This window comes from Chlamydotis macqueenii, chromosome 8, assembly GCF_036417535.1.
Source record: "Chlamydotis macqueenii isolate bChlMac1 chromosome 8, bChlMac1.mat, whole genome shotgun sequence".
NCBI lineage: Eukaryota > Metazoa > Chordata > Aves > Otidiformes > Otididae > Chlamydotis > Chlamydotis macqueenii.
In genome coordinates this window covers 27,394,474-27,422,237 of record NC_141563.1, presented here as the reverse complement: position 1 = coordinate 27,422,237, position 27,764 = coordinate 27,394,474, and the positions used below count along the sequence as shown (strand labels likewise).

Here is a 27,764-nt window from a genome sequence, read left to right as displayed (position 1 = left end):
CTGAAGACTGCACAGAAAACACTCACAGAAATGGATGCTGGATTTTATACTCTAAAATGCCCCTCAACACTGAAAATGAAACATTCTTGAACCTTTGCTCTCCACATGAGTTATTCAAAAGCTGAAGGCAGTGGAAAGTGGAAGTGTCTCTCAAAGGCAGAAAAAAATTGAAGCAAAATAGAGAAGACTGATTTTTCATAGAAGTGGTTAACACAAACTACACTACTGGCAGGTAAGAGAAGGCCACAAGGACATTCTAAATTAGTCCTTACTTCAGGTGCAGAAGGCAGGCAGAAGCTAAAATACAATTAGAAACACCTTTTTTTTTTTAAATGCATTTAGTCATGGCTTAGATTTTTACAATATTAAATGTCTAAGAAAAGATCAGACACCACAGTCATTAACAGCCCCTTACAAGCATTTCTTACATGAGCAAACTCCAGTGTAAGCCAACCAAAGTCCTGTACTTCCAACAAGGGTGGATCAGGCATGAGCCGAGTCCCAATTCCAGCAGGAAGTGAGAGTAAACAGTTACACCCAAGACTGAACTATGTAACAAAGGTGACTTTCAAACAATATATACGTTTATTTTGGTTCTCCTGTAACCAGACTTCTTTTAATTGAATCTGAATGCAGGCACCTACAAAGATGAACCGTCACATGGTATCTGCTGCCTACTGTTTATTAATGGCAACTAAGGAAGACATGTATTTACTTCTTATGTGATCTAACGCAGGACACGCTCTCTCCTATGAGACTGGAAATTAAGCAAAGATCTCATGAATCCTAGGGTGGTGGAAGATTCTCGTTTGCATTCAATTCTGCAATAGATCTAAGTTGTCTGGAGACATAAGCTAGATAGATAGAAATTGGCTTACTCTGCCTCCAGTAGGCTCTTTCACTTTGCATCCCACTGTCCAGACGCAGACCTGGACACCTGGCTCACAGACAGAGGGTACCTGCTAGAGCCTGAAGGACCTGGCACATCCAGATGGCTGGTGACCTCAGTGTGTGGCTAGACCAGGGAGCACATCCCACTGGCAAACACTGAAAAAGTAAGGTAGAGGTAGCCTTGGCTTTGCACACATGCCCCCAAAGTGGTATATTTCTGCTCTGTGAATGTGGTTCTAAGGGCAGAATATAGGTTAAAATTAATGTAGAAGCACTGAATATAAGGTGCATGTCTGACGAATGAGGACATTCCCAAACGTTTGGGTAGCCCTTTTAGGGCTACAGATGTCTCAGTCTGTTCATCCCACTGGGCTCTCACCGCACACTTACACAAGCTTGTGCTGTCAGCAGCAAGCTTGCACTTTCCCAGCCCGGAAGAGTGAGCTGTATTTCCAAAGTCTGCATCTCTGCAGAGAGCAGGGCAAGGCGAAGGTCTCATTTCCAAGGACACCATGCAGACACAGTTCTTTACTGTCGCTCCTAGGAACGGATGCTCTCACTGATTCATTAAGTCTCCAATAAAATTTGTTTATATGGATTTGATATTTCTCTTCCCTGAATATAAAGAAGGTCCTTAACGAGTGATATCCACAGCATGACAACTATTTTAAGACTAACCTTTCCCTAGAAGCATAAACTACCTTTTACTTCAAAGTAATTGCCAGTCTTAATTTTCAGCAAGTAACACAACTAGCATCGACAATGCAGCAACCACAGTCTGTGCCAGGCAGTACAGGAGCCACGCTCACAGCTCAGCTCTGCGGTGTCACTGGGGCAGCCCTCCTCCAGCAGACCCTTACGAAGTGTTTCATGTATTGGCTGCACGCTGCCAGCCAACACACGTCACGAGCTGCCTTCTCTTGCTGCAATGGTTCATCTAGTAAGTCTCGAATCCTTCAGTTCATCACAATGTTTGTGAGAAGATTTAGAGGAGTAAGAGAGACCTGTCAAAGAAGTTGGATAGTCTTTCAAAGCTGCCTTAGAAAATCACAGTGGGTGATGGGGCGGTAATTTACACGTATGGCATTTAACCTGCAGTAACGCCATCTCCTGCAACTCCTGCCCATCACTTCTCAAAGGCCATAAACTTTGGACACGTAGGTCTTCATTTTTCTTGTAGCTGTGGGAAACACAAATCATGTAAAGCTGGAGCAGTGACTTGGCCAGTCCTGGAGGTGATCTGAACGTTAGCCAGACAATGAATACTTGGAGCAAGTGCCTCGGTGGGGTCAAATGTGTCCAAAAGAGTGAACGTCAGTGGGACTGCTCCCTCTATCCCTCACTCTGCAAAGATGCCAAGCACATAGCAAACACGCACCTTTCCATCAATTTTGTTTCCAAGCGACTCAAGCCAAGTAGTGGTTTACGGTGAGAGCTTAAGAAAAGAAGATCTGCTTACTGCAACACAATTTACAAATATTAAGGCACCTTGGCTTCAGAATCCTGGTGTCCTTGCTCTCAAAACCTTCGTACTTAAGAAAATCCCTTCTAAGTCTCTAAGGAAAATACTCCACAGGCCTTCTGCTGAATCCAGCTCTGTAACAGAAGTCACTGCATTCCCAACAGAGTACTATCCCCGCTACACAGGGAGGGTACAAAGTTTGGACACTATGTGTTCTGATGACAGATACACACTGGGACGGTCTGGCATTTCAGAGGGCATAGCAGAGACGTTCATAGGTTAAGATGAGGGGCAGGAGAAGGGCAAATTTTCTTTTCTGATCAAACAAGGACTCCCAGGCCAGGGCCTAAAGGAAGCTGCAATAAGGTGATCCAGCTCTCTAATTTTCACCAAATATGGATTTGGGTTTCTTTTTTGAACGTGACCAAGTGCAATCCATTGCAACACAGTAAAAAAAACTGTTTCAGAAACTGTATGCTAAATAAAGTAACTTCTCTGTACCCAGAAAAGGCTCTGAACATAAGCTGTGCTATCAGTTTTAAGACTTTAGAGGCTGCTTTAAAAAAAAGAAGAAACAAAATCCACAAAATATGTTTCTGATGTGAATCAAAATGTCCATAAATCCCAGTAGTGCCACTGTAGGCAAGAGAACACCAAAGAACAGAATGCAAAGCTTGGTCCAGCATCACCTGTGGAGCAAACGGCCTGCCACTGGCATCCAAACACCCCTTCATCTGCAGCAGGGATAGATTTTGAGGCCAGTTCCGGTGGGCTGGGGTTTGGAGCCACAATTTCGACCTGACCCTCCTTGTCTAACTTCCTGGAGTTGCTTCCATGCACAAAGCCAGGGAAAACACTCATGCAGCTGTTCAAATATTTGACGTCTGAACTGCTTGACATTATTCATTCATCTCAGGCTCATTCAAACCAGACTTCTGGACAAGTGCTGTTATAAATGGATTAAGAGGACCACTAAATGCGAGGAAGGCCTGACAGGATCACACCTGCTTCTCACTAACTCAGCTCAAGTGTAAAGAGGGGTCACAACTTCCAGCTCCTGCCAGCGGTGTACACTGCCATCGATGAGCAAGGAAAATGTGAAATGGAGCGCAGAGGGCACCAAGCAGAATAAAACCGCCTTTGCAACAGTATTGTTTTGGACCTGCTAGAGGAGAATGGGAGCTTCCAGAACACCCTCTACCACTACACTTGAGTGATCTGCAATTCAGTAGTGCGCACTGGGAACTGGAAGGGTTCCTCCAGTAAGGCTCAGCTTCTGAAGTTCGCAGAGTAATTCACAACCACCAGCAACGCTGCCTAGAGCGGACCTCTATAGACAATGCCACTACCCAGAGGTCAATGCTCAGGACCAGAACTTTATCCTAATGTGTTAATAAAGTGAAATCTGACAAGTGAAGTTTGTGAGTTTGACCTAGGAATTCACAAGAGATGCGATCCTGAGGCTGTTTTTCACAGAAGCAGCTGTGAATCTTACAAGAGTCACTTAAGGCCTGAAGAACGTCATTCCACACGTGAATTTGAGAATGCTGCTTACAGATGAAAAAAGAACAAACAAAAACACAGACTCTCCTATATCATTCCCTTTCCTTGTTGAAGAATTTTTTGCTCTCACTGTGCATTTTGTAGGAGGCAGCTGCTTGTCATACGCTGCCAGCCCCGATACAATTAGCCTCCTGATGCTAAAGCAGCACAATCCTCTGACAGTCTTAATCCCAGCTGCCTCCTTAAGGTCCAGACAAACAGAAGTGAGCAGGCAGGTCAGATGCTGGGGCCATTAAGCAGAGAAAAAACAAAGTTACAGCTCTGTCTCCAATCCCCATTGCTCTTGTAGCCAGGTGCTCTGACAAGCAATTCCAGGACTGGTATTGAGTGGCACCTCTATAAACCCTGTGACAGTTTGGGAGACAAACTCCCCCATCAATCAGAATGTACCTATCAAGATCACTTACCTAGAGCGCCCGCCACCCTCCAGCACTGTGTACACAGCTTTGCTTGGGCTGGCCTCAGAGCAATCTGCCTGAGAACTAATCCAAGGTAGTTTCTGAAAAATTTAGGTACTCCACACAAGCAACAGTGTCTCTGAAATACTGATAGAGAGCTGTGAAAAGCAGAAAAAACTCGTATATACGTCTCTTCGCCACCGCTAGGTTGCAGGCACTGGCAGGCTACGGGAATCAGCCAAGTTTGAAGAAGATTGGAAAACACTCCCCACTTTCTTCCATGTGCCTACTGATAATGGCTGGAGATAAATCTCATCAGAAATCCTTTCTTCCCCTTTCTCTAAGTTTTCATAGCACTTTGGTTTCTCCTAAGCTGACCCCCTATGCCTAAGCATCCTCTGTGACCTCTGCACTGGCTTCTGAAGTCTCACTTCCTTTGTGCAATCCGCCAATGACAACATCTCTCCAGTGAGTGGTGGCTCAAGGTAGGATCGAGAGTCATTAACATGATATTTAAGCAGACTGACAGAACAGATAAAAGGGCCTCACATTCAAGTCCCTCTTTTTCTCCGTCACGTTCAGTAGCAGATGGTCAAAGTGACAATATATGCTGCTTCAGGTGTTGGCAGCACTGCTGGCTCCTGCACAGCCGTGAGCTCACATGGAGACTGGCACTCTCGGGAGTAGAAAGGTACAACAATCAGACCAGTGCAGACTCAAACCACCACAGCCAAATTTCATCAGCACAGGTAGGAAAACACAGACCTACTGTGCCCCATATCTGCTCCTCAACTCCTATTTGGGCAGAAAAGTCACTTTTAGGGGCCACCTGTTCTGCCTGTATTTAATTATCACTCCAAATAAGACTGAGGAACAAAACTAAGATTTTCATATTATTATTTGCACCACCATGAGGAATGCAGCTACTAGATGCTGCTCACGCAGAGGCTCAAACTCATCTGTATTACTTGTGTTTCTCTCGTTTGGCCCCCAAGGAAGGTGGAGCAGGTCAAATCTATAATCAGGAAATATTCTAGAAATCCAGAATTTTATGTAAGTCCTGTAAGTGAGTCTAAATGCAAACCCACCTCAGGGGCATGCAGCTCTACTGGGGCCCATTTTGGCTGGGAAGAGGCATTCACCCTGCTCGCAGGTAATTTACATGTCTTGAGGAAAGAAAAAAAGCCTCCCATAAATCTCCAGAACTGTAGCCTTTGCTAATTACACTCCTTGCAGTAACCCTCTTCTGCACAACCTCCCTTTCCAGCACGTTCACTCTATTTTCTTAATGAAATGTCACTCGTTGGCTTCTTGGAGAGTAAAAACAATGAAGGCAATAAAAGTAGTTTATGCAGACACACGGCCAGGCCTCACACACACTTCCTGAGAACGGCTCTAAAAGGGGTTTATTTCATCAGCTGCTGAAGTATCCCAAACTAGTACTGAGAGGACAAGATGGCACAGATACTCTTTTATTTTAAAATGCATTTGGGAACAAAGAACAAGCCATTAGAGATTTTGGAGAATGGGAGGAAGGCAGAAAGGAGGCCATTCTGAAAAGCAGTCTTTCTGCAGGTCTGTAACACCTCCCCAGCCTTATTTTTGGACAGTGGAACTGTTCCCCTCATTTTCCCTAGCATGAAGGGGATAGAATAGTTCTTCTGGCGTCTTTGCAGCCTGTTGCAGGAAAAAAATGATATTCAGAGGCCAGGAAAAGCTGCTTGCAAGACGAGGGTTTCATTTTTCTGGAGCCAGATCCATTTCAAGCAAAACAGGGATTTACTTGGAAAACTGACACCCAACCGTGTTATTACAGCATACAACCCAAATAGCAGATGCATCCATCTGATGCAGCCTATTAGCTTCCACAGAGGCATCTCACTGCTTACCAGTCTTACTGTCTTGGACACTTACAGTGATCTTTGCTAACACATCAGAGGAAGAGCTGCCTTTAAAGAATGGGCTATATAATTTTATGACCATTAACATCATTTCACAGCAGCATGCTGAACAAAGGGCAGGCAAGCTCCGCCACACAGGATAAGAGCCAACTGCTGCGAGGCTTGGGGAAGAGGCTTCCCCACCCCTCGCAGCACCACGGAGTATTCCAGAGATTTCCTTTACACGTCTCTGTAACCCACCAGGTGTGGACTGTGGTTGCAGAGAGGAAAACACACCAGACCAAAGGTCTCATCTAGTGTGGCCATTCATGCATGGCTGCCTCCTAGCGCCTCATACCGGCATGATGCACTAAGGTGGGAACAGTTTCACGTCTATCTCAAAGGCTGCTCTTCAAAAGCCAAAGCTGAAGCACAAAAGCAGCAGCAACAGCCACGGCCTTTGCAGCTACAGCTCGTTTTCCATAGTCAGGGTAAGGTGGATCTGAAAGCTTTTGTTCCCCTGGGGAGAGGGTGAAAACAAACAAAAAAAGGAAGAGGGAGAATTAAAGTAATCTTGAATCACTAAGCAGATTCACATCACTGGATCAATAAGCACCACTGACAGGGATCACAGGAATGTCGCAACTTTGCCAATAATAAAGCAGCACAGCAGAGCTTGGAGGATGACTTTTCTAAGGCAGCCGAGCATGAAGCAGCAAGGCTGGTGAGCAGCTGAAAGTGACACCCTGGCTTACAGCGGGCTGCTGCCAGCAGCGGGGCTTGATGCAGTTTGCTTTAAATAATGATGAGCACAGAGATTGTATTTGTGGAAGAACGGCAGCCGAGGACTGGAAAAACCAAGGGCTAAATTTCTCAGGCCAAACCCATATGTTCTTCCCCCCAAACTAATTCTTTTCTAGGCTGGAAAGAAGAAAGAAAAATCAGTGCTAATTTAATCAATTGATCAGCCTATTGATTGAAAAACTGGAGCTGCTAGTTAGCCATGTGCTGTAATGCCCTCAACTCTGAAACCACAAAACACACCATTGATTTCTTCACTTCCAGCTCCAAAACAAGAAATAAAGCTGGGCTTTCAGCAAGAAAGCAACTTCCTCGTCCAGGGAGAAGATGCAAGCAAAGAAGAAGAGAGGCGAGGAAACAGGGACAGCGGCATCTTGTGAGGTTCAAACTGAAATTAGTTACAGATGCAGTCACGGTGTCTTGTGTAAACTCTATCGATTGGGTGGCTGACAGTCTTGGGAGCCTCCATACTAGGACAATCAATCCGGCTGCAGTGTCACCTGCCACTTTGCTGAACAGTTGACAATGCAATTATCCAGTGTGGAGGCAGGGAGTTGGCGTGTGTCAAACGCAGTTAGCCACTTTCCGGGCACTACTCGATAATGTGTTTCACCGCCGAGTGTAAGAGACGACATGCGGAGACAGGAGCTGTTTAGAGCCATTGAGACCCGTGCTCCCTTTTCCTTTAGAAAAATCTCACTGCCCCTGACTTAACAACTGTATTCTAAAATGCTATTAAAATCACGTCAATCAACTATTGGGTGCTTAAGGTTGAAGTTTGACCTGAGTGTCCAAGAAGCAAGTTGCAGTTCTAGCAAAACTGCAGACACTTGGTGAAGAGGGGAGGGTAAAAAAAAAAAAAAAAAAAAGTCAAAATCAAATGACTGTCTTAAAGCCTGGGACTCAAAACCAGAGCAAGCAGACCACTGGAAAAATGGATTGTGGAGAGCAGCTAAGAAAGTGCAGCAAATGGGACTGGAAGATCTTATGCTGCATGTCTGAGATCTAGGAAAACTGAAGTTTAAAGGGACGCTGTCAACTTGAAATCCAGTCAATTTCAAACAATTGAGTAGTTTCAGGTGCTCTACCTGCTCCCTTACTCCCCCTGCTAATTTTCACAGTGTTACAATTGCATTTTCTGTTTTCTTTTTAATTTTTTTTTTGCCCCCTCCCTCCTCTGTTGCTGGGTGACAGACTTCCCTTTTACTCCTCCAAGTACGATACATAATACTGTCAAATGGAGAGAATTCCCCTTCTTTCCACAGAAAATCTTTTCCTGGCTAGAGTAGTTGTCGGCATTATGTAAATCAAACAGCAAGGTTTAGTTGACTGTGCTCCTTTCAGCTCCTTTCAACTGCATTCTGGCAGTTTGAGCATAAAATTTAGGTTCTTACATTCTTGCACGTATTCAAGTTAACAAAAATATACTATCAACAACAAGGACTTTTAACAGCTACAAGCACCGATTTGTTTTTTGTCAGTTAAAGTGATTTTTACTTTGCCGAGTCCCATTGATTACTTTCTGTTCCAAAATGAAGAAAACTCTGTTCCTTGAAGCATTGTATGAACTTTAAATACACATGATATTGAGCATCAATTACATGGTGGGTCATGATGGCTTTTGTGTGTAAGGTAGCAATTCTGATTTTTTTTTTTTTTTTTCTTTTTAAATCACATACTTTTCTCATCTGCTTTTCCCGCTCACTAAAGTCAACTTACAATACTAATACCAAGTACAATATCCAAGAGAGACTTTTATTAGCCACAGAATCCCTCAAATTCTGTATGTGGACAGAAACTATGGAGAAATAGTCAGGTACAGCCTATCTGATTACTGTATATAACACTATGTAAACAGATCTGCTAGCATTTTTATGTCAAGTATTACCTTATGGGCAAGTACTGGCTCCTAAAGGAAAGAGGTACAAACATTAAGCAGCGGCTGGGCTACTCCATCAGACCAGTACAAAGTACCGTGCTTCGGCAACGGAGGGATTACCAGGATTACCACCATTTTACACAAGGGCTGAGGTAACGCATACAAGTGCTCTGGGACTCAGCAGCCCTCTAAAGGGGGGATAAGGCAAAGAAAAAGCACTTGAGAAACATGAAATTTCTACATCTCACCCACTTGGAAGCTTAGAGCAGGTAGAAGTGGCCAGCAGAAGATAGCAAACCAAATCCAGGAAGGCTGAAATACCAAGGCCGTGAGGCCGTGAAGGATGCTCAGATGTATAGATGCATTCACCTTAGAGACTAAGCAACGAGGAACACTGACAATGGAAACCCGACAGAGAAAGGCACTGAACTGAGCTCTTGCTAAGTGGGAGGAAGATTAAGAATTCCATTACGGCAAAGATTCCCTATACTCCTAACACAGACTACTCTTGCATCCAAGCTGAAGTTTGCTTTAGCCTGCCAGAGCAAAACGAATGAATTCTGACTCATCTACACAGAAACAGCAAAGATGATTCTAGTTACTAGACCATTCTTCCAAAAGTCCTAAATATGCCAGCAACATCATCTATTTCCCACACAGTCTCTTAGGAGAAGTCACACTTTTACTGTTCAGCTTAAATCCTTTTGCTGAATTTGAGTAGATCAGTTTATTCCCTCTTACTCATACGATACTAAATGCAGCCTGAACCTCCTGGCGTGGAAAAACAGTGAGTCTCCTTGCGTCCTGAAGCTTTCCTGCATGCCTGACTCTATTTAATCTGAAAAAGAGTGCACAGCTGGCTACTAGGTGAGATTCTAGAGCACGATTTTCAAGCTCTGTCACCAGCTTTGCTACTATCTTTATAACATTAGAGAAGATGCTTCTCCATGCTTCAGTTTCCACGTGCGTGTGACATAAATTTTGTGGAATTTTGTTGTGGAGTTTGATGTTCCTGAAATTGCACTGCGCAATTTCTGCCAGGCAGTTACAAGACACAAGCAAAGTCTCTGCGTTCACAAACACCTGCTGCTGAGACAGGAGAACTGAAGAGCATCTATTTAGATTTCGAGAACAGGACCTCACACTTGAGAGCGTGCTTCTAATGTCGCAGGTATATAGAAGGAGAACAAACTGGAGGAGCATATAGCTATTGCCCCAATGCTCTTTCTTGGACAACTAACCCATGCTGGACAAAGGCTGCTCAAACTGAAGCACATCCTGATTCTGCAGAGACAGAAAGCTGACTGGGACTGCAGCCACCTGGTAGAAACTTTCAGACATTTTAATACAGTCCCACATTCCAGGCAGCTGCCCTAATTGTACATGACGTGAGATCCAATGCAAATGGGCACTCAAGGATAACTCTAGTTACAGCTTACAAAGCTTTACCAGGTCCCTCTATGCATATGCTAAGCCGTGCTGTTCTTTTCCCTTGATAAGGCACTAACAGACAGACACAAGCCCTTTGCTAGTTTGGGAGGAGGGCAGCATGGGGAAATAAAGAGGAACTTCAGAGTTAGGTAATCCCTGTGTGTTTCTACTTCTTCAAGAGCACTGTAATCTATCAGACAGATCCTTGTCATGTTGATCTTTCTCAGAAAGTATCCTTCCCTGAAGATGCCCTGCATACCATTTTAACATTTTCAAAGTCTTTCTCTCTTCTGTGTTATTCTTGATGCAACTGATCTGCTGAAGGAAAAGAAACCCAGAAGAGCAGTGGTGACTGGCTTGCTAGTGTGCCCAGAGGAAGGCTTTTTGGTGGAGGAGCAGGAGAAGAGAAGTGGAGGATGGGGCGGGGAGAGAGAACTTAGCTACAATTCTTCAATTCTTTCATATCTAAAGAGGACAGCAATCTCTGTTCCATCAGACTGCATGGTTTGTGCTTTAAATGGTACTTGCTGCTAGCTTGCTTTCCCTGTCTCTGTCTCTCTCCCTTTGAAGCAGACTGGACAGCTTCCTCAAGCTGGCGTTATCACTCCCTCTAACCACTCTTGGCAGGCAATCTAATTCCCCCTGAAAAGGTCACCGCCATTTTAACTGCCTTTCAATCACATTAAGCACGCCGCTGCTCGTGCTCAGAGCACTGCGCCTGCAGCTCTCCTGACTGAGGTGCGATCGATAAACTGACATCCCGTCCCCCCACCCGATCTCCCCAACCGCCCCATCTGCCCCTCGCCTCCTTCCCCTCTCCTGGACAAGCTGCCTTCCTGGAACGGATGGCAAGAGACCAAGTGACAAAAATCTCTCCTCAAACGTGAGGCAGCAGAAGGAGCCGCTAACCTGGCATTTACTAATCTTTGTCCCATCTGCTAAGAAACAGAAGAGTGCAAGCATCCCCCCACCTTCCCTAGACCTACAGAGGCAGCGACTTCACAGGACAGTTTGCTTAGGCACCGGTCCAGACACCTTTGAAGCTGTGTTACAAAGAACAAGCCTCCCTCAAGCTTCCCTCAATGCAATCATTACCGTTATCTCTCCCCCTGTGCTGCTTTTTTTTTTTTGCAGTTACCAGTTATGTGTTCCACCCATCGATCCCTGTGTAAGACACTGTTTTAAGTCCTCTTGCCTTTTGACTGTGCTAAGCCGTTTAAGAGATGACAGCGGCTTCTATCAGCACGAAGCTGATGCGATTCTTTTCAGATAAAGCACTTTTTTTTTCACTCTCCCCCTCCCTTTCCCTTCTTTCAAGTAAGAGACATACACACAAAAAGAGACACTGAATCTTTCAAAGAAAAAAAAACCCTTTTGAACTTCCCTCAGGAATTCTTTAAAGGGATAACCTTACAGTGTAAACACTGAGGGTAACGTGCATCTATTCTGGAGAGGGAACAGAAGAATTGCTACAAATATGTTGAGTGTTAAAAAAACCCATCAGAGAGGGAGCCACTTGATGCTTTCACTTGTGAAGACTGTTGGCTTCCCAAACACAGAAACTAATTAGACAAAGATGGCATGAAATAATCCCCTGCAACAAAAGAGCTTTGGAGAGGGATGATCCAGAGACATGGGGATAGATGGTTACTGAATGTTCAGATATTTCAAGAGAAATTTTAGTCTTGCAACACTGTTCTAACCTTGAATATTTGATTATTACATCTGTATAGCTTTTCACTTCGAAGCACGAGCCTGATTTACACAGCGCTTGGTATTTCATGCTGGTAGCCCCTGTACTCGTCCCAAACAGAAGAACTCTCCTGCTACAAACCCCTACTTCAAGTAGGGCCTCTGCTGAAACAAAGTGTTTCCAAATCCTATATAATTGCCAATAATCTTAATTTACATCCTGCAGTTTTGGGTAAGCAAATTAAGTGATTGCAAATGATGCTTTAAGAAGCTGGGAGGACAGCTAGAAGTACAAAATATTTCCTGACTGTGTGCCCTCAGCAAACCCAGCAGCTCAAGAGACAACATACTGATCCCCGTGCTTCTCAGCCACGTCATATTCCTACCGGCTGCCATCTCCTGTTCTTCCCAACTGCTGCTGCAAGTATGCCAAGCTGTGGCGGGCAAGAAGGTGTGCTTTAGCTCTGCTGCACTAGACCTAATCATGGATTTGCAGCTGCAACACCACCACAGAAGACAAATAATTTCCACCTTCTAATACAGCCCCTCAGATGAGAGGAGCAAGTCTTCCCTGCAAGCCCTTTGGAAGGAAGAAAACTTCATCCTAGGAACCACACAAGTGAGAGTTTCAGTCTGTGACTGCGCCCAAGTATTAAATCACCTTCCAGAAAACCTGAGCAGGGACCCGTTCATTTCCTGACCTTTCCGTTTTCAAGAAGAAAAACCCCAGGACCTCCAAACCTCCCCCAACCTGAGAATCCAGCAGGATCTTTCATATAATTAGCAAAGAGTTTTCCTCACTTTGAGAGTGATATGACCTTTGTCCGTTAACCAAAAATGATAAAAAGAAGAAGCCAGGACCCATGTTAAGTTTGAGTCACTTCTGTAACGCTGCCCAATGGTCTGATCAACTCACCCAATACATGCTGGCCACAGCCTCCTGCTCCCCCTTTGCCCAGCTGTGACATCTCCTCAAAGCAACACACCATTAAAACCGAAATTAATGAGACACACAGACATTTATTTTCCCCTCCGGTTTTATGTATTTCCCCATGTCATCTCTTTAGACACTGGTGACATCCCTGTAGCCTGGCAAAGGCTGTCTGGCATTATAAAAGGCCTTTGATTTCCACATCGCTGCTACTTCTCAGCAAAGGGAATAGAGCCAAACACAAAGCCTAGGGTGACGGGTGTTAACGAGGGCCTTGCCAACGCCAGACAAAGCAGTTTTAAGCATTAGAAAGCATTTCCAAAACATTGTGCTGTGCTTCAGGGCTGTAAATTAAGAATTCTGTCCCTAAAACATGGCAAGAGCCAACACTGGCAGAGAAAGGAAAAACAGCCACCTTAAGGTTACCTGAGAGTGCACAGAGCAGGCCTGACTGGAGACCTGTGAATGCCAGCAGCCAGAGACAATACGAGAACCACAAAAGGCAGCACGAAAAAGTATAACTTGCTTAAAAAGAAATACAATCAGCCAGCTGTGAGAGATCATTCCAGCTTTGCTCTGCCTTCCCAAATCTTACAGAAACCTCTAGCACAGAGTAGGTAGGTATTCTGCAAATACTGTCTGGTCATTCCAAAATACTAGGTAGACAGTTGGTTGCAAGAAGTTCCCCTGTTTAGGGAAGAGGACACCTCTCTAGAGGAGCGTGGTAGCTGTTGAATCCAGAGCAGAGTCAAGCTCCATGGGAGGAAGGGCAGGGAGAAACACACGCACTAGGGACCTGCCAGCCGCTCAGGTGGAGTCATTTCTTCAGCAGTGGCTCTGCCACCACAGAGAGGATGCTCCTCACTACGAATGCTATAGGGAGGTTCCTGTGCTTGTGAGCTGATCTACAGACACCTTTCATCCAGCACCACAAAGGGGAGTCTAATCCAAAAGCCTTCCCATCAGGGTAACTATGAAGAGTTTTAGAACTGCACCTAGTTCTGCTCTACTACTCTTCTAGCTTTCTGATCCTTTGCTGGATCTGTTCACATAACTAAACACTCTTGAAGGTGTCACGAAGGTCTCAAAAAGGAAAGAAGAGATGGACCTCACACTTCCTGATGGAAGCAAGGCTATTTTTAAGTATGAAATACAGAAGTACCTGTCTGTGCATGTGCAGCCATCTAGCAGAGGTTACAGCCCTGACTGTGGCTAGAATCTGTCTAACCTCTGGTGGAGGAAAGCAGTTGATCCATACAATGCAAACCAACGCATTCAAGAAATCCTTAAAATGAGGAAGAAAATGAAACAAGGAGCAAGTACTTTGCATTCACACAGCCTAATCACATCAATTACACACATTTTGTCCACCGGCAGTCTCATTTGAAAGGGTTTCCACATGAAGCAATATGAAAGGTTCATATCGCACTTCAGTGAGTTAACTGAGAACCAAGCGGGAATGTTAACCAGGTGAGGACAGCACAATGTCCACACCAAAGGAAGCAGAAGATTGTGCTCTCCTCAAACTCAGGTGTTTGGTGGGGGTGAAGGAAGAAATTACGCACACACAAAAAGGCGCAGAAATGAACTGGGAGGCTTTTTCTGATCAGGACTAGCAGTGACAATAACAGAGGCACACAGACATCCCATGCCTCCCTGCTACAGATTGCAGTAACTACACTACATAAACACAGGCTAAGGCCCTGCACGGTCTCATCAGACCTCTACCTAGAATCATGTACAGACTCAACTCTCCATGCAGGCACAAAAAAAAGTTAAGGTAGGTACGGCTACACACATGGGAAGTGACAGTGTGAACTTCACTGGGTAGCCTTTAAAACCCAAAGAAGCTGCTCCTTCACCTCTGTGTTCCTGACCATCTGCTCTGCTACAACCCTGCTACAATTTAATTTCAGAGGAAGGTAAGAGCAGATCAGCAGTGCCAGGCTGTCAGTAAGCACATGGATGGCTTTTAAGTCCAACTCCCTTACGTAGTAGCCTTTCCCCTTGAGAGATTTCAGATTAAAATCCAAACTGATATAGGAAGAGATCACATCCCATCCTCTTTATTGAACGGAGGGAGCCAGCATTCCTCCTCTCATTAGGCATGTGCTACGTGGATTGCTTGCGAGAGACTCTCCTTAGTGCCACAGGTTCATGCCAATGAACAGTTTAGTAAATCCTCCTCTTCGAGGCCAAAGGGCTGAGTGTAAGAAAGGGGCCAGGTTTCTAGCTAAAATTACATTCACCAATAAAGCTCACAAGAGGTCAAATTTTGCCATAACTCACTCTCTCCTCAGTAACTGATTTCCCCGTCACTGGGGAAGGAGCAAAAGAAGGAGGAAAAATAAAATGTGTTTGTCTGCGAGCCCTAAGGGCTTGCAGTGCCGGAGGTACAGAGCAGGTTCCTGGATTCTCATTTATCAACCTTAAAAGGGATGGAGTGATAAATGCACAACCGGCCCTTTAATATTTTATGCAGGTGCTAAAGCGACTTAGCTGTCACCTTCAATACATCACCAGAGGCTGATACACCAGCTTTCGTCACTCCAGGCTGGGAATTTTTACAATTTCATTTCTATTTCCCTCTCTTCACCTATTTCCATGTATTTCTTACTATGTGTAACATATAAAAAGCTATTTTCCCCAAATGATGTCCCCATTCTACCCTTTCCTACTCATTCCCTCTTTAGCCACATTTCTCAAGCAAGAAAGAATACCATGCTTTTGTTCAAGATTTGCACAAATTTTGATTCTCATCATTCAAGAGGCAGAAAACTGAAATCACATTCTAGTAAAGGCTAAAGGTTCTGCCCTTTGTGAAAGGCAAATCTCTAGGTCCTTCCCTTTAAAAGCAGACAATGATCAACTTCCACAGCAGAATGATTTACAAGGGCCCACAAAACACTGGCGCACCTCGAAATCCTCCCTCCAGGAGAGTAGTAGCTCGTATCCTCTTCTGCCCGCACCATTCGTACTCTTCAAAGCGGTTGCCATTCTCATTCTCGATGTCCACAGAGTCATCCTCAGTCATGCACGAACCTTCTCTCTGCACAGGGTAAAGCAGGAGCAGAGCGTTGAGATGCACGAAATAGCTCTTTGGGGTTAGTAACTCAGGATGGGATGGAGAAGAAAAGCTATACATTCCCAGGACAGCTAAGTATAGAGCAAACAGCAGCATCTACTCCCACCCCCGTTCCCAGTGATCTAAATCTATAAGTAAATGGGTGCTGGAAGAACAGGTGCTTTGACAACCTTAAGATCAAAACAAGTTGCAAGGTTTATAATTTTTACACGTGGAAATTTAAGCTCTAGCTCCTACAACAATGCTGGTGTGCATTTCACCTTGCATGTGCAATTCCCCTATCATGTAAACCACAGATTCCTTTAGCTCCCAGCAGGAATGTTCTCCTAGAACATATTTTTTGGGACACACTGATCAAGAGACACTCTCTTTACATCCTGCACCTCTTGAGGCAACAAGAATGAATTTGTTATCTCTATTGTGGGCTTTTCCTGAGAAATAATCACAGAAAGCTGTGTGACACAGCTCTCTCCCCCTCCCCTAGGGCTTGTTCCTCCTTCTTCCTTGCTGTCTTTGGGATGAATAGCAAGGGAATAATTTTGCTCAAATGCACTTCCTGGAGTAAGATGGTCATTCAACATTCACAAATGCCAGTCTGTTACAAAATAACCCAACAAAAAATAATTTTAATGTTGTCAAAGGCAGAGATCAGAAAGAACTCTGCTTGCTGTGCTACACAGGAAGCATGAAGTCCTAAAAAAGGCTTCATAAACTTCAAGGCTCTACCTTTAGTCTACAATTTAAACTTCAATAACAGCGAAAGGGCACATGAAGTAAAAAAGTTACTAATGCGACACAGGAGAAAAATCCAGAAGACTCCATCTTCCAAGACAAAGAGAAGTGACTACAGTTCTCAGGGAGACACAGTTAGCATCGCCTGCAAGCTCAGCAATGTTAGTTTTTGCCCCATGTTAGGTCAACTGCAGATAAAGCTGGGAACAGGGAGAAGGGAATGGCAGCTGGCGATCCTGCTGCGCCTCTACCTTTGCAAGGCATTGTTCCACATGCCTACTCATCTCCTCCTCGGATCCTGACAGAGGTCGGCTGCAGAGGGGACATACCTGCCCTTCGTCTTGCTTCCTCCGTTTCATTTTTCCAATCCGAGCTGCATGGAGAAACCAGGAAAAGAAAACAAAAACAAAAAAAAAAAAAAAGGAAGACACGTCAAGTTTGTAGATCTATTCTTCTGTTTGCTCAGCTCCAAATAATAAACCCTTGGCAGAAATAGTAAGATTTCGCACCGGAAAATCCCATTGCAACTCCCTATTCTGATCTCTATAAACTCTATTATTATAAAATAATACTTTTTATTGGAAGCCTGAAACTGTTTCCAAAGTTAAGTGATCAAGCCACTGAATCCTGTTCTGGATTTTGCCTTCTAAGCCTGAGACCCATCCACTAACACATCTATTCCCTATAGGAACTTGCTTAGACCATAGAAGGATGATGCAGCACCCAAAAAGCCTTGGACAAGGTGTATCACAGTCATTTCTGGGACCACGGAGTCTTCTGTACATCCCAAATAATTCCTTCCCGGAACATCACGAGCAAGTCAGAGCAGCACCCTCCTAGCAGGTAACATTTACAGAGAGGAAAGAACTTTGCTGTGAAAAACGCAGCACCTATGCTAGACAGCTTCCGGCTCTCTCTGTTATTTTTATTTCACTATTTTCATGTCAAGGAAAAGTGGGGGTTACACTGCCTTCTTGAGGGCACGCTTTGGGAAACAAACATGTTAGAAATCATGATGATTAGAAAAAGCAGCCAAAGTAGCCTGTTGCTTAATCCAATCTCTGAGTAATTTGAGCCATCGTTTAATGTGATCAAAACATCTGGAACCAAATCATCTGCATTAAAAAGAACTTCTGTCCTTTATTATGATGGCTTTAGGCAGGTATTACTGAATAACTCAATCACTGGCTGCAGGAAAGTTGCCGTTTAATTAATAAGGAAGGTCAAAATTCTGAATGAGAGACAAGGAAAAGCCCAAGGAAAGCCCATGTGATAATGAGAGATGACACCACCGAAAAGCTGTGTTAGCCAGAAATCGTTACTGACATTCTGAGCCCTGCAGCATGCTCTGAAAGCCTTCCTGCCTGAACACTGTGGGATCAACAGCTCCCTGCAGTCACCGAGTCAGAGAAAGCTACTGGAACGACAGGAAGAGAAGGACCAGGGTACGGGAAAGTTTCTGACAATTGTTTTCCAAAGTGCACCAGTTTATAACTCACTTGGTAATGTGAATGCACTGAAGTTCCACCTGAACACACCAACACAGACTGAAAGGCCCCTTTCAGGGTCTTCTTGTTGGCTTCCCTGGACTCAGGAGTCTCCGGGTTAGAATATGTCTTCCCACAACCCTTAGTTAGGAATATTCACCATCCCCTACACTCTGTGATGCCCTGGGATTAAGAAAGCTTCAGGTTATTCCCTGGGCATTGCTTTTCCTCACTGAACAAGACAGACTTGCTGGAAAACTCCCTCCAAAAGGAATCTTCCCTCCTGGCATCGTGAAAAGGCTTCTCCAAATGTGGCGTTTCTAGATTAAGAGATAACAATGCTGAGACCACAATGAGAGTGTTTTTGAGACCTGGCACTTTGAACAACAGAGACTGTCAAGTAAATGCACACCACTTTCATCAGTCACCTGAATTTCATTTTGATGAAGGTCCAGAACCCTCTCTTGCACTGGGTACACCACACTGACAGCTTCACAGCCCACCTGCCTCTCCACACACTCCAGGTACTTCAGTATTCCCAGTGGGATATTTTAATAGTTTCCCTTCTATTTTGTCTGCTTAAATCTGTTATTTTACCTATACTGTCAGCTTCTACTCCTCTTGACTTCTAGTCAATATAGAAGCAAACATTATGAGCTGTTGTTGCTAATTTCATTGTGCCCAGACGAACTGTGTTCCACTCTTAAATAAAACAATGACTCTCAACATGTCTTCTGTGTTCTCTCCGCTTCCCAAACCCCAATGCTACCCCTCCTCCCCCTTCAACATCACCCAGCCCTGTTAGTAGAAGCACTCAGAGTTAAGCCATGCTCTTTCTGGTTTGTACTTCAGTGCACAAGAGACTTCTGAAGTTCTGGTTTAGTGAGTACCTATATCCTCCAGCATGGCTCTTTCGCATAAGTTCAGGATGCTCTCTCCTTGCCTCGCTAGGTCTGTGGAGCCAGCTCAAAATAGAGGAGGAGGCTGGAATCAGACACGTCTTGAGTATTCTCCAGCAAACACCTATCTGACCAGAGACAAACACAGGAACAAAGCCTTCTCTATGCTGATCGCAGACACATCTTTCTCTCACCTCAGCCTGTTTTTAAACAGGGAAATGTAAGAAAGGAGCATTTTAGTTATTCTGATAGGACTTTCTGTGGCCAATCAATTCAGCTAAGTCAGTCTGCCTGGCAAGTTTATTAGTATTTTTAACTTTCTTACTCCTGTCCTCTAGTTGTTTGCACTGTAACAGTGATAAAAGGAAGACAACTTATTTTAGGTCTTGCACTGATAAATTCTTGGGACCATTTTGCCAGAACAAGCACCTGATCTGCTGCTGAAATGTTAGTGCAGAGCTGGGAACATGACCTCACTCTGCTCCAGCTCCATGCAAGACTCAGCAGGCAGCTCTTATCTTGGCTGATTTAGCTCCGCTGAGAAGCAGCCCTTTAAGTTCTAGTGGCACAAGCGAAAAAGCCACTGGAAGAAAGAGGTGTTGAAACGAAATCCTCCTGCCATTTTCATTCTGTGGTCATTAGCAGCGGCAGCATTGTGCCCATGGAAGCCCAGGGTGCCCCTGGTGACAGCAGAAACGGAAAGGGAATGTTGCAGCCTGGAATGCACATCCCAAGGAACGTTGTCCCTACCTGACACGACACGCCGCCCGGCTATCACTTCCAATCAGCGCAGAAGGGATCGAGCGGCCCCAAAGGCAGGGGGTGATTGTGGTGCTGTCCCGAAGGGGAACAGCTCAAAAGAACACGCAAGTGAGACCACAGGATTGTTAATTAGTGTTGATAGATGCGATCATTTCTAATTAGTTCACTAATCCCTCTCCCCCTCGCTCCTGTCACAGGAGTATGGGGGGGGGGGGGGGTAAGAGGAAAAAAAAAAAGCCATTCCCTCTTGTAATTCAGGAAGATAAAAATGCAGTCAGCAGACGACTGGATGCAAGAAGAGGAAAGAGCTCAGAGAAGGACGTTTTTGCACAAGGCTGACCCATTCTTATCTCTGACTGAACAAAGACTCCATAGTTATGATTCCAGCCATCTGCCAGGAGGTGAGGAGTTCACTAATTTTTATTGGTATTAATAATTATTATTAGGCCATCAGAGGGCTTCCAGCACCTTTGAGGCCTCACTTTTAATAGATGTGCATTACCCTACACGTTGCTCCTCCTGCATGCGCATGTTCTCCCTCAGGTTACACTAAACTATCGGGCACCCAGGCAGTTTAAGTGGCCATAGCATATGAACGAGAAAGCAGCACACGGAGGTGAGCAAGAATTCTGACCCCTCTGCAAGGGCCAGGGTCTCAGTCACTGTTTCTGACAACTCAGGAGCTGTGCTGGCTAAGGGAGCTGCTCTTCCCCTTCCTAATACCGGGTCTTTTGTGACTATGCAAGGTGAGAAGCTGCTTGCACTAGGTGAGGAGCCAAAGTGCACTTGACAAAGCCTCTACTGCTGGGGCTACGCTGGCCCCTGCCTTCCCATGGGTGTGGTCAGGAGCCAGCCCGCCCCCGTCCCGAGACACTGCTGCCTTACGGATGGAGGAGACTGATGATTTTTTCTCACAAGACTCTCCCCATCAAGGCGAAACCTTATTAACCTGATCTTTAGGCATTAATTTCCAGCCCAACAAAACTTCCTTAGAGAAAAGCTAATGGGTTTTAGTTTTCACCAGTACCTCCCTCCCCAAGCAAAAATTCACCTTCAGGACAGGGCACTAATTACCTTAGAAGTGTTCTTACATAGCATCTAGCAGTGGACACTATACAAACCTCTACCACATCATCAAAGGAGATGATTAAGTTACTCGCAATATCTCTTATGATTCCCTCCACCAATTTGAGTGGTCCCCCGAGTGCCATGCAGACATCATTAGCAGCTCCTGCAATGGCAGGCCAATCAAATTAAGTGGAAACACTTTTGTCTCCTTTCCAGGGAAAATCATCTAGCTTTATTCCTCCCCCACCCATCAGCTACAAAAGCACACAACATGCTGGTGGGAGTTTAACAACAAACTGCACAGCAATTGCCTCCACGGAGGTCTGCCCGGAGAGGCAGGCTTATGGTCACCACCAATACTGGAATCAGCTTCTCAGGCAGGGAAGAGAACTTTGTAAGGACCTATTTTACAGCTCTACTGAGAATGACAACTTCGTAAATACTCCTAAATTTGAATTAAAGATATTCAAGCACAAGAATTAGCACCTGCTCTCTGCAAAACGACTAGAGGTGTCTTGAGGAGCAGTTCAATCTATTTTTGTTTGGCCCATCACAAAAAACTTCTGTGGCTGATCAACTTATCCAAGAGCATCTGATCCAAGGGAACAAAGGCAGCAATGGCTGAGCGCAAAAAAAAAACCACTTGAAGAACAAGCTAAAGGAAGAAAACAGATGGGCAAGAATGAATCTGTTTCAGACCTTATGTACAATTTGCTGCTCACCTGCCTGAGAGAACATTAAGGGCCAAATTCACAGAAAGGTCTCAGTGGGGCTTTCACATTTGCACGGCCAAACTTCCACAGGGATGATTTTCAGCAACCTTCAATACGATACTATTCTCCAAGACTGGCACATACTTAACCTGCTGAATCCATGTTCTGATACGCTAACCCATAATTTTATGCCTCTAATTTTGAATGACTACCTAACCTGCTCTGCACTGCTGAACTCCATATGCATCAATTTACAGGGTGGCTTAAAGTTTCCAGCTTGGCAACACTGGAAGTAAGGCGGATGAAAGAAATGCCTTTTTTTATCACAGATTTGTCACAAATCAGCACCTCATTCTCCTGGGTTCACAAGGACACAACCTCTGCAAAGTAAGTTTAGCACAGGTGAGAGGTGTGGGATTAACTCACCAAGGCTGACAGGGAAGTTCAGATACAAACGCTCAATCAAAGTCTAACAGACAGAACATTAATCTTCTGCTCCAGAGTTGGCAAATGCATTCACCTTACTTACAGTTCAATTTAAGTCAAAGGTTTGACTTACAGAATTAAAGTTCTGGATTGTCAGGTACTCATGAACCATGTAACTATAAGGACCTAACAATGCTGCAGCCAGGCCAACAGCAGGTCGCAGAAGACATCTCCCTCTCCACCTTCTCTTGCCTTAGCTCTTGTTGCACTTTCCCAAGTGACCACAACAGGATGGAACACATCCAGGAGAGGTGACAGGACTCGGGCACAAAAAGCCTGGGCAGCTGAGATTTGAGTCAAGGACTGTGTGAGGGAAAAGCAAACACTGTGGGCCCCTTTTTACGGCAGGAGTTTCCAAAAGTGATTCTGGAACTCAGCCAGTAAGAAGCTTGACAGAGACATAAAGATAAACTGCTTACAACAGTACTGAAAAGGACACTTAAAACATAATAAAAACAAATGAAATAGAAAATGCAGCCTGTCAAAGAAAGATCTATATCCTAAGTTTCTTCCAGGTGACAATATGAAACAAAAAGCCAGATGTCTTTGGACAAGTCCTACATAATTTCTGTCAGTGTGAACTAACACGGGTAAGGAAACCATTCTCACAGAGCAAGCTATAAAGTTGTGTGATAAGCTCATTAAAACACAAGATATAAACAAATAAGCTTTTTTTCTTCCCCCCAAAGCACTCAAGTGTTCTCCATCTGGAGCAAAACTGCTTAAATAACTAACAATAATGTGGCAAAGCTTAGGAATACCACAAAGTTATTTTAGTGCAAACAAATGTGGAAGAGGAAACAAGAAAGCAGGGTAAGTTCAGTGGTCACCAATATAAAGTCACATGCATAGAGAGGAGCCGAATAACCCACCCAGCCACCCGGCTGGACGCTAACCTAGCAGCACAGGACTGACCCAGGTATGTTCTGGGAACAGCAGTAACCAAAGTCATAAAAAGCTAAGGTCGAGAGGAACCAGTTCTGATCTCGTTTGACCTTCTCTGTGACCCAAAGCCCTTCAGCTCATATTTCCGCATGCAGCTCCGTAACGTCCGAAGCTCTGCTTCAGGGTGTACAACAGAACGGACAGGAAACACCAGCGTCATATGGGCATTATATAAATTAACCAAATGTCCTCATTTGGAATAAGGCTGCTAGTTCTGCTCACTGTACCCCAAAAGGAATATATAAAAAGAGTAAAAGGGTCAGTAACACCAATGCAAATGCTGCACAGAACTAGCAGCCTCCCTTTAGTTGATGAGCTCAGGTTCACAAAACCAAGAACAGGGCCCAAGAGGAGTTCCTGGATGGCCATCTACACAGATCGTGCTGCAGCCCTATTTCAGGCTAAAGTCAAAAGCATAAAGCACTACTGAGCCAGTTCGGCAGAGCACGCTGTCATCAAGAGCTTTCATTCACTCTGAAGGACTCCACAACACCAAGAACCTCACAAGTGTCTGGCTTTTCTTTAATTTAAAATACAGATAACTGCACATTGTTGGCCTGAAAAAAGGCGGAAGGTAGGAGCTTAGCCTCAGCTATCCAAAAATAATAAAGAAACAGTTTGACACCACTGACTCCAGAGACCTCTGTCACACAGAACAAGCCACTGCAGAGCAACACCTCAGTGTGTTTCAGCCATCTGAAGTCTGTGTGTCAGGAAAAGGGCCTACCTGCCAGCGCTGGCGGCTCACTGCACTCATCTTGGTGCGCAGATGTGAGCACGCTCGCCAGCAGTTACCTGTAACTGACGCAAGGCAACTCATCTCTTTGTTGTATGACTTAATAGACCTCCAAGAGTTCAAACAGTTCTGGCCCTCAGGGTTGATATTTAAAAATCTCCAAGCTAGTTCTGAATTCAGTTACATGTAACTTAAAAGTTTTTGGGTCAGTAACTTAATAACACTTCTATTTGCTCGAGATAGCGCAAAACATATAGCACTTCAAGCAAACGATTTTGGTATCAGTACACTCTAAAGTCTTCTGCTACTTCGTTAAAGCATCTCTATTTTCTTCTAAATAAACTGCATCAGCACTACGTCACTGGTATTATCTCAAACTATCACAGCAGGAAGCTCAAAATTAACAAGCCTCCTGATAGCCCAAACAACCAAATTTTTACCAAATGGTACGTATTAGACCAGCTATAAGCAACAGAAAATCAGATGACAGAATATTGTTATTATTTAAATGGTAAGTTCTGACTTCTCTGAACTTTGGGAAAAGGGTTTCAACTTCTTTGGCTCAAGCAAAAAAAAAAAAAAAAGTATACTTTCATTTTTTTCCGATTCACAAACAAAGAGATGTGACTTTCTCTGCCTGAAATAAAGTGACCTCTGATTTATTTGTTTTTCAAATTCCAAGCCGCTTTTCAGTACAAATAGTTGTTTACTTGTGGTTAGGAAAACCCAGAAATACAAGAATAAAAGTAACGCACCAGCATCTGTGGGTTTGAGAGGAAAAAAAAACAAAACCAAACCCACAATCAAAACATGACGTCAGATGCACGGCCGCTCAGACTGCTGGCTTAAAAGTTTACTGCAAGATTCTGCCATGTGAGCTGCGAAAGCGCAGCAGCCCGGCCCCACAATTTAAAACACGGGATCCGGGGCCTGCTTCGAAACTCGCGGGCGGGATCCCAGCGGCGAGAGCCGCCTCCGCCGGGGATGAACGTTGGGGGGGGGGGGGGGGGGGGGTTTCACCCCAACACGCCCCGCGCCCCACCAGCTGCAGGTCGCAGCTCCCGCCCGCGGTGGGGGCAGGGATTTCACACAACTCGGCCCAACTCCGGGAAGTTTTCCGGGCAGCGGGAGGAGGCGCGGGAGGAGGCCCGGCGGGGCGGGGGCAGCCCGGGGCGCCGCGCGGGACCGCACTCACCGTTCAGCCGGGTCTGCCGGTTCGCTCGCACCCGCAGGAAGGTCTGCAGAGGGGAGACAAGAGCGGAGAAGTGTCAGGGCCCGCGGACCAGGGATGTAAACAACTCGCCCCCCGCCGGTAAAACAAGGCCCGGCTCGGCCCCCGCCGCCCCGCGCATCACCGGCCCCGGGCCTGCCTCACCCCCCCCCCGCACCCACCTCTTCCCGGCCCCCGCCGCCGGGCCCCCTCCTGCCGCTCTGCATAGCCGCGAGCGCCGCGGGCGGCCGGTGGGGCAGCGGGGCGGCAGGCCCCGGGGCGGACCCCCCCGCGCGGCCCGGGATGCGGGCGGATACGGCGCGGCCCGGCAGGCGCCGCCGATCAGCCCCCAGCGGCCGCCGCCATGTTGGCCCCGGTCATGTGACCCGCCGCCGAGCGGGTGAAAGTTCACCAGGAAACCGGCGGGGAGAGGCGCGAGAGGAGGAAGTTCCCATGGCAACCGACAGGCGGCAGCAGGGCCCAGCGAGCCCGAGCCAATCAGGACTCAGAGGCGGTTGGAACCCAGAGGCGCCTGGCCAATCGGAGATCAGGGGTAACTGGGGCCGAGTACTCGGCCAATCAGAAATCAGGAATCACTGGCGCCCGAGGTCACACGACCAATCAGGGCCCAGGGGCAACTTGAACCCAGGCACAGATGACTAATCAGCGCCCAGGAGCAACTGGAAACAGGTTTCCTTGTCCAATAGGGATTGGGCGCCCTTACGGCCTAATAGCACTAGCCAATCGGGACCCTGGGTGCAACTGTAACCCACAAGCACTGGCCAATCAGGAAACAGAAGCAATCACTCCCCAACTTTTCTTTGTCCAATCAGGGATTGGAGCCCCCACAGGGCCCAAGGGCACCTGGCCAATGAGGGCCCCAAGGGTGAGCAGGCCCAGAGGCAGGGGCCCAGCCCCAGTGGCAGCCAGCTCCGTGATGGGGCTCTGACGCCTGGCCTTCCCGAGGCGAAGGGGTGCTGCCGCCGCCCCTGTGCCCTTCAGCCTCCTCCCCCTCTTTGCCTTTCAGCAAACCGGGCCGTCAAACCTGGCGCACGGGTTTCTCTTCCACATCTGCCCCACAGCTGTGGGGGGGGATGGCCCCAGCGGGCCGGACTGGGGTTAGGACTGAGCTAGGGGCTGGAAATGGGGCAGCACAGGCTCCTACACACACAAATCCCGTTTGTTCCCCCCTCTGCAGACGCCCCAGACTTTGTTTCTCAGAATCAAACCTACATTTTGGGTCCCTGCTCTGGCACCTTACAATCTGCTGCTCATTCTTCAGAGGGAAAACAAACAAAAAAAACCCCAATATGTTTTGCTGTCTCGGAAGATGATGGGCAGTTAGCAATTTCGGGTGCTGGCTGGTAAGCTCTGCGCAGTGCTGACCTGCATTGACATCCCAGCTCTGTCTGCAAGCTGAAACACAGCTGTATTTTCATACATGTGCTTACTTACAAAATAAAAGCCGCTGATTGTTGGTTTTACCCTGTTAATTAATTAAGCTGTCTTTCAGGAGGCACACTCACCGCTCACGGCTGAGCTCAGGTGGAGGGAGGTGAACCTTTCCTGGACAAGGATTTTAGGCTTTCGGTTATCCTTACTCCAGATGTTACTCAGTCACAAATATTCTGTGGGCTTAGCTGACCCACACAAGGTGGTCTCTCTCCAAGCCTGAAATGTTATCTTTGCAGTACGCTGAATGATATATAATTTGCTGTTGATTTTTCCACTGAGGATATGAAGAAGGGTTGTATCTAGATCTAACTGAAATGTCTGTATTTTCACTCGGAGTGCAGGAAAAGCTCCATCTGACAGAACATACTGTATCTAAGAGGAGCACCCACCACTGACCCATACCACAAAGTCCTGCAGTCCACCAGCTACCACCACCTCAGTCCAGTCAGTGTCCATGTGCCAAAGTCCAGCAACCGGGATTGGCAGAGGGGAGACAAGGAGATCCACCTCCCCACCATGTCCTGGAGCTGCCCCACCGCCTCCGCTGCAGCTCCCTCTCAGTGTGGGGAGCACTGCAAGCAGCCCAAGTGCTGTGCAAGCCTGTATTCCTGGAGCACTTCTATTCATTAATCTCTTTCTTCCCTAAATACACCAGTGGTAAATCAGCATGAACTCTAAGAAGAGCGAGCCACAGGAATTCTGAAGACCTATACGCCAATAACTCACGTTCTAGCATGTTACAAATACACTGTATTTTCACGATTAGATCACAGATAACACAAAGGACATTCATAATTCCAGCACACCTCTGCATATGGAAAGCTAAATTTTGCAGCCCTTAAAGTCACCACCATGAGAGTCTTCCGCTCTGCTTCCTGAGCGTTTCCCTTGGTAAGCCATGAAGACTGAATTCTCATTCATATTGTGGCTTTATTAAGGATACATTGAGGCTTTACACAACCTTGGCACCCACTCTGAGGTCCCTTTACGCTGCCAGAGCAGCGTAACGCAGCCAGCACAAGCGTAAATGAAAATCAGACCCCAGAGGTCTCTTCTCCCTGCAGTGCAGGCTTCCAACTCCCATTACACATTTGCATTAAGGGCTGCAACCCTCCATAAAATACACTCACAAACTTAAAACACATTAGAGACTAGCTAGACTCAGCACATAGAGGGGGCTTCTGCTGAGAATATTTGTCCTCCAGTAGAACATAATAATAAAAATTTATAGGATTGGAGGACTGCAAGGGACCACCAG

At 45.9% G+C, this 27,764-nt stretch overlaps 1 protein-coding gene across 5 annotated transcripts in view; it reads right to left on the bottom strand.

Moving 5' to 3' along the window:
• The window catches only part of RNF220 (ring finger protein 220), a 223,874-nt gene that overhangs the window by 32,971 nt on the left and 163,139 nt on the right, over positions 1-27,764 (bottom strand). For 2 of the 5 annotated variants that reach the window (XM_086753315.1, XM_086753317.1), the window contains 3 exons: positions 25,037-25,079; positions 16,997-17,118; positions 15,845-15,977 (listed from right to left, as the gene is read on the bottom strand). In XM_086753315.1, coding sequence (XP_086609441.1) covers positions 15,845-15,977; positions 16,997-17,118; positions 25,037-25,079 — 298 coding nt within the window. Of the gene's footprint in view, positions 1-15,844; positions 15,978-16,996; positions 17,119-25,036; positions 25,080-25,233; positions 25,425-27,764 lie in introns of those variants that run through there. The other 3 variants (XM_086753318.1, XM_086753319.1, XM_086753320.1) reach the window with 2 other exon arrangements.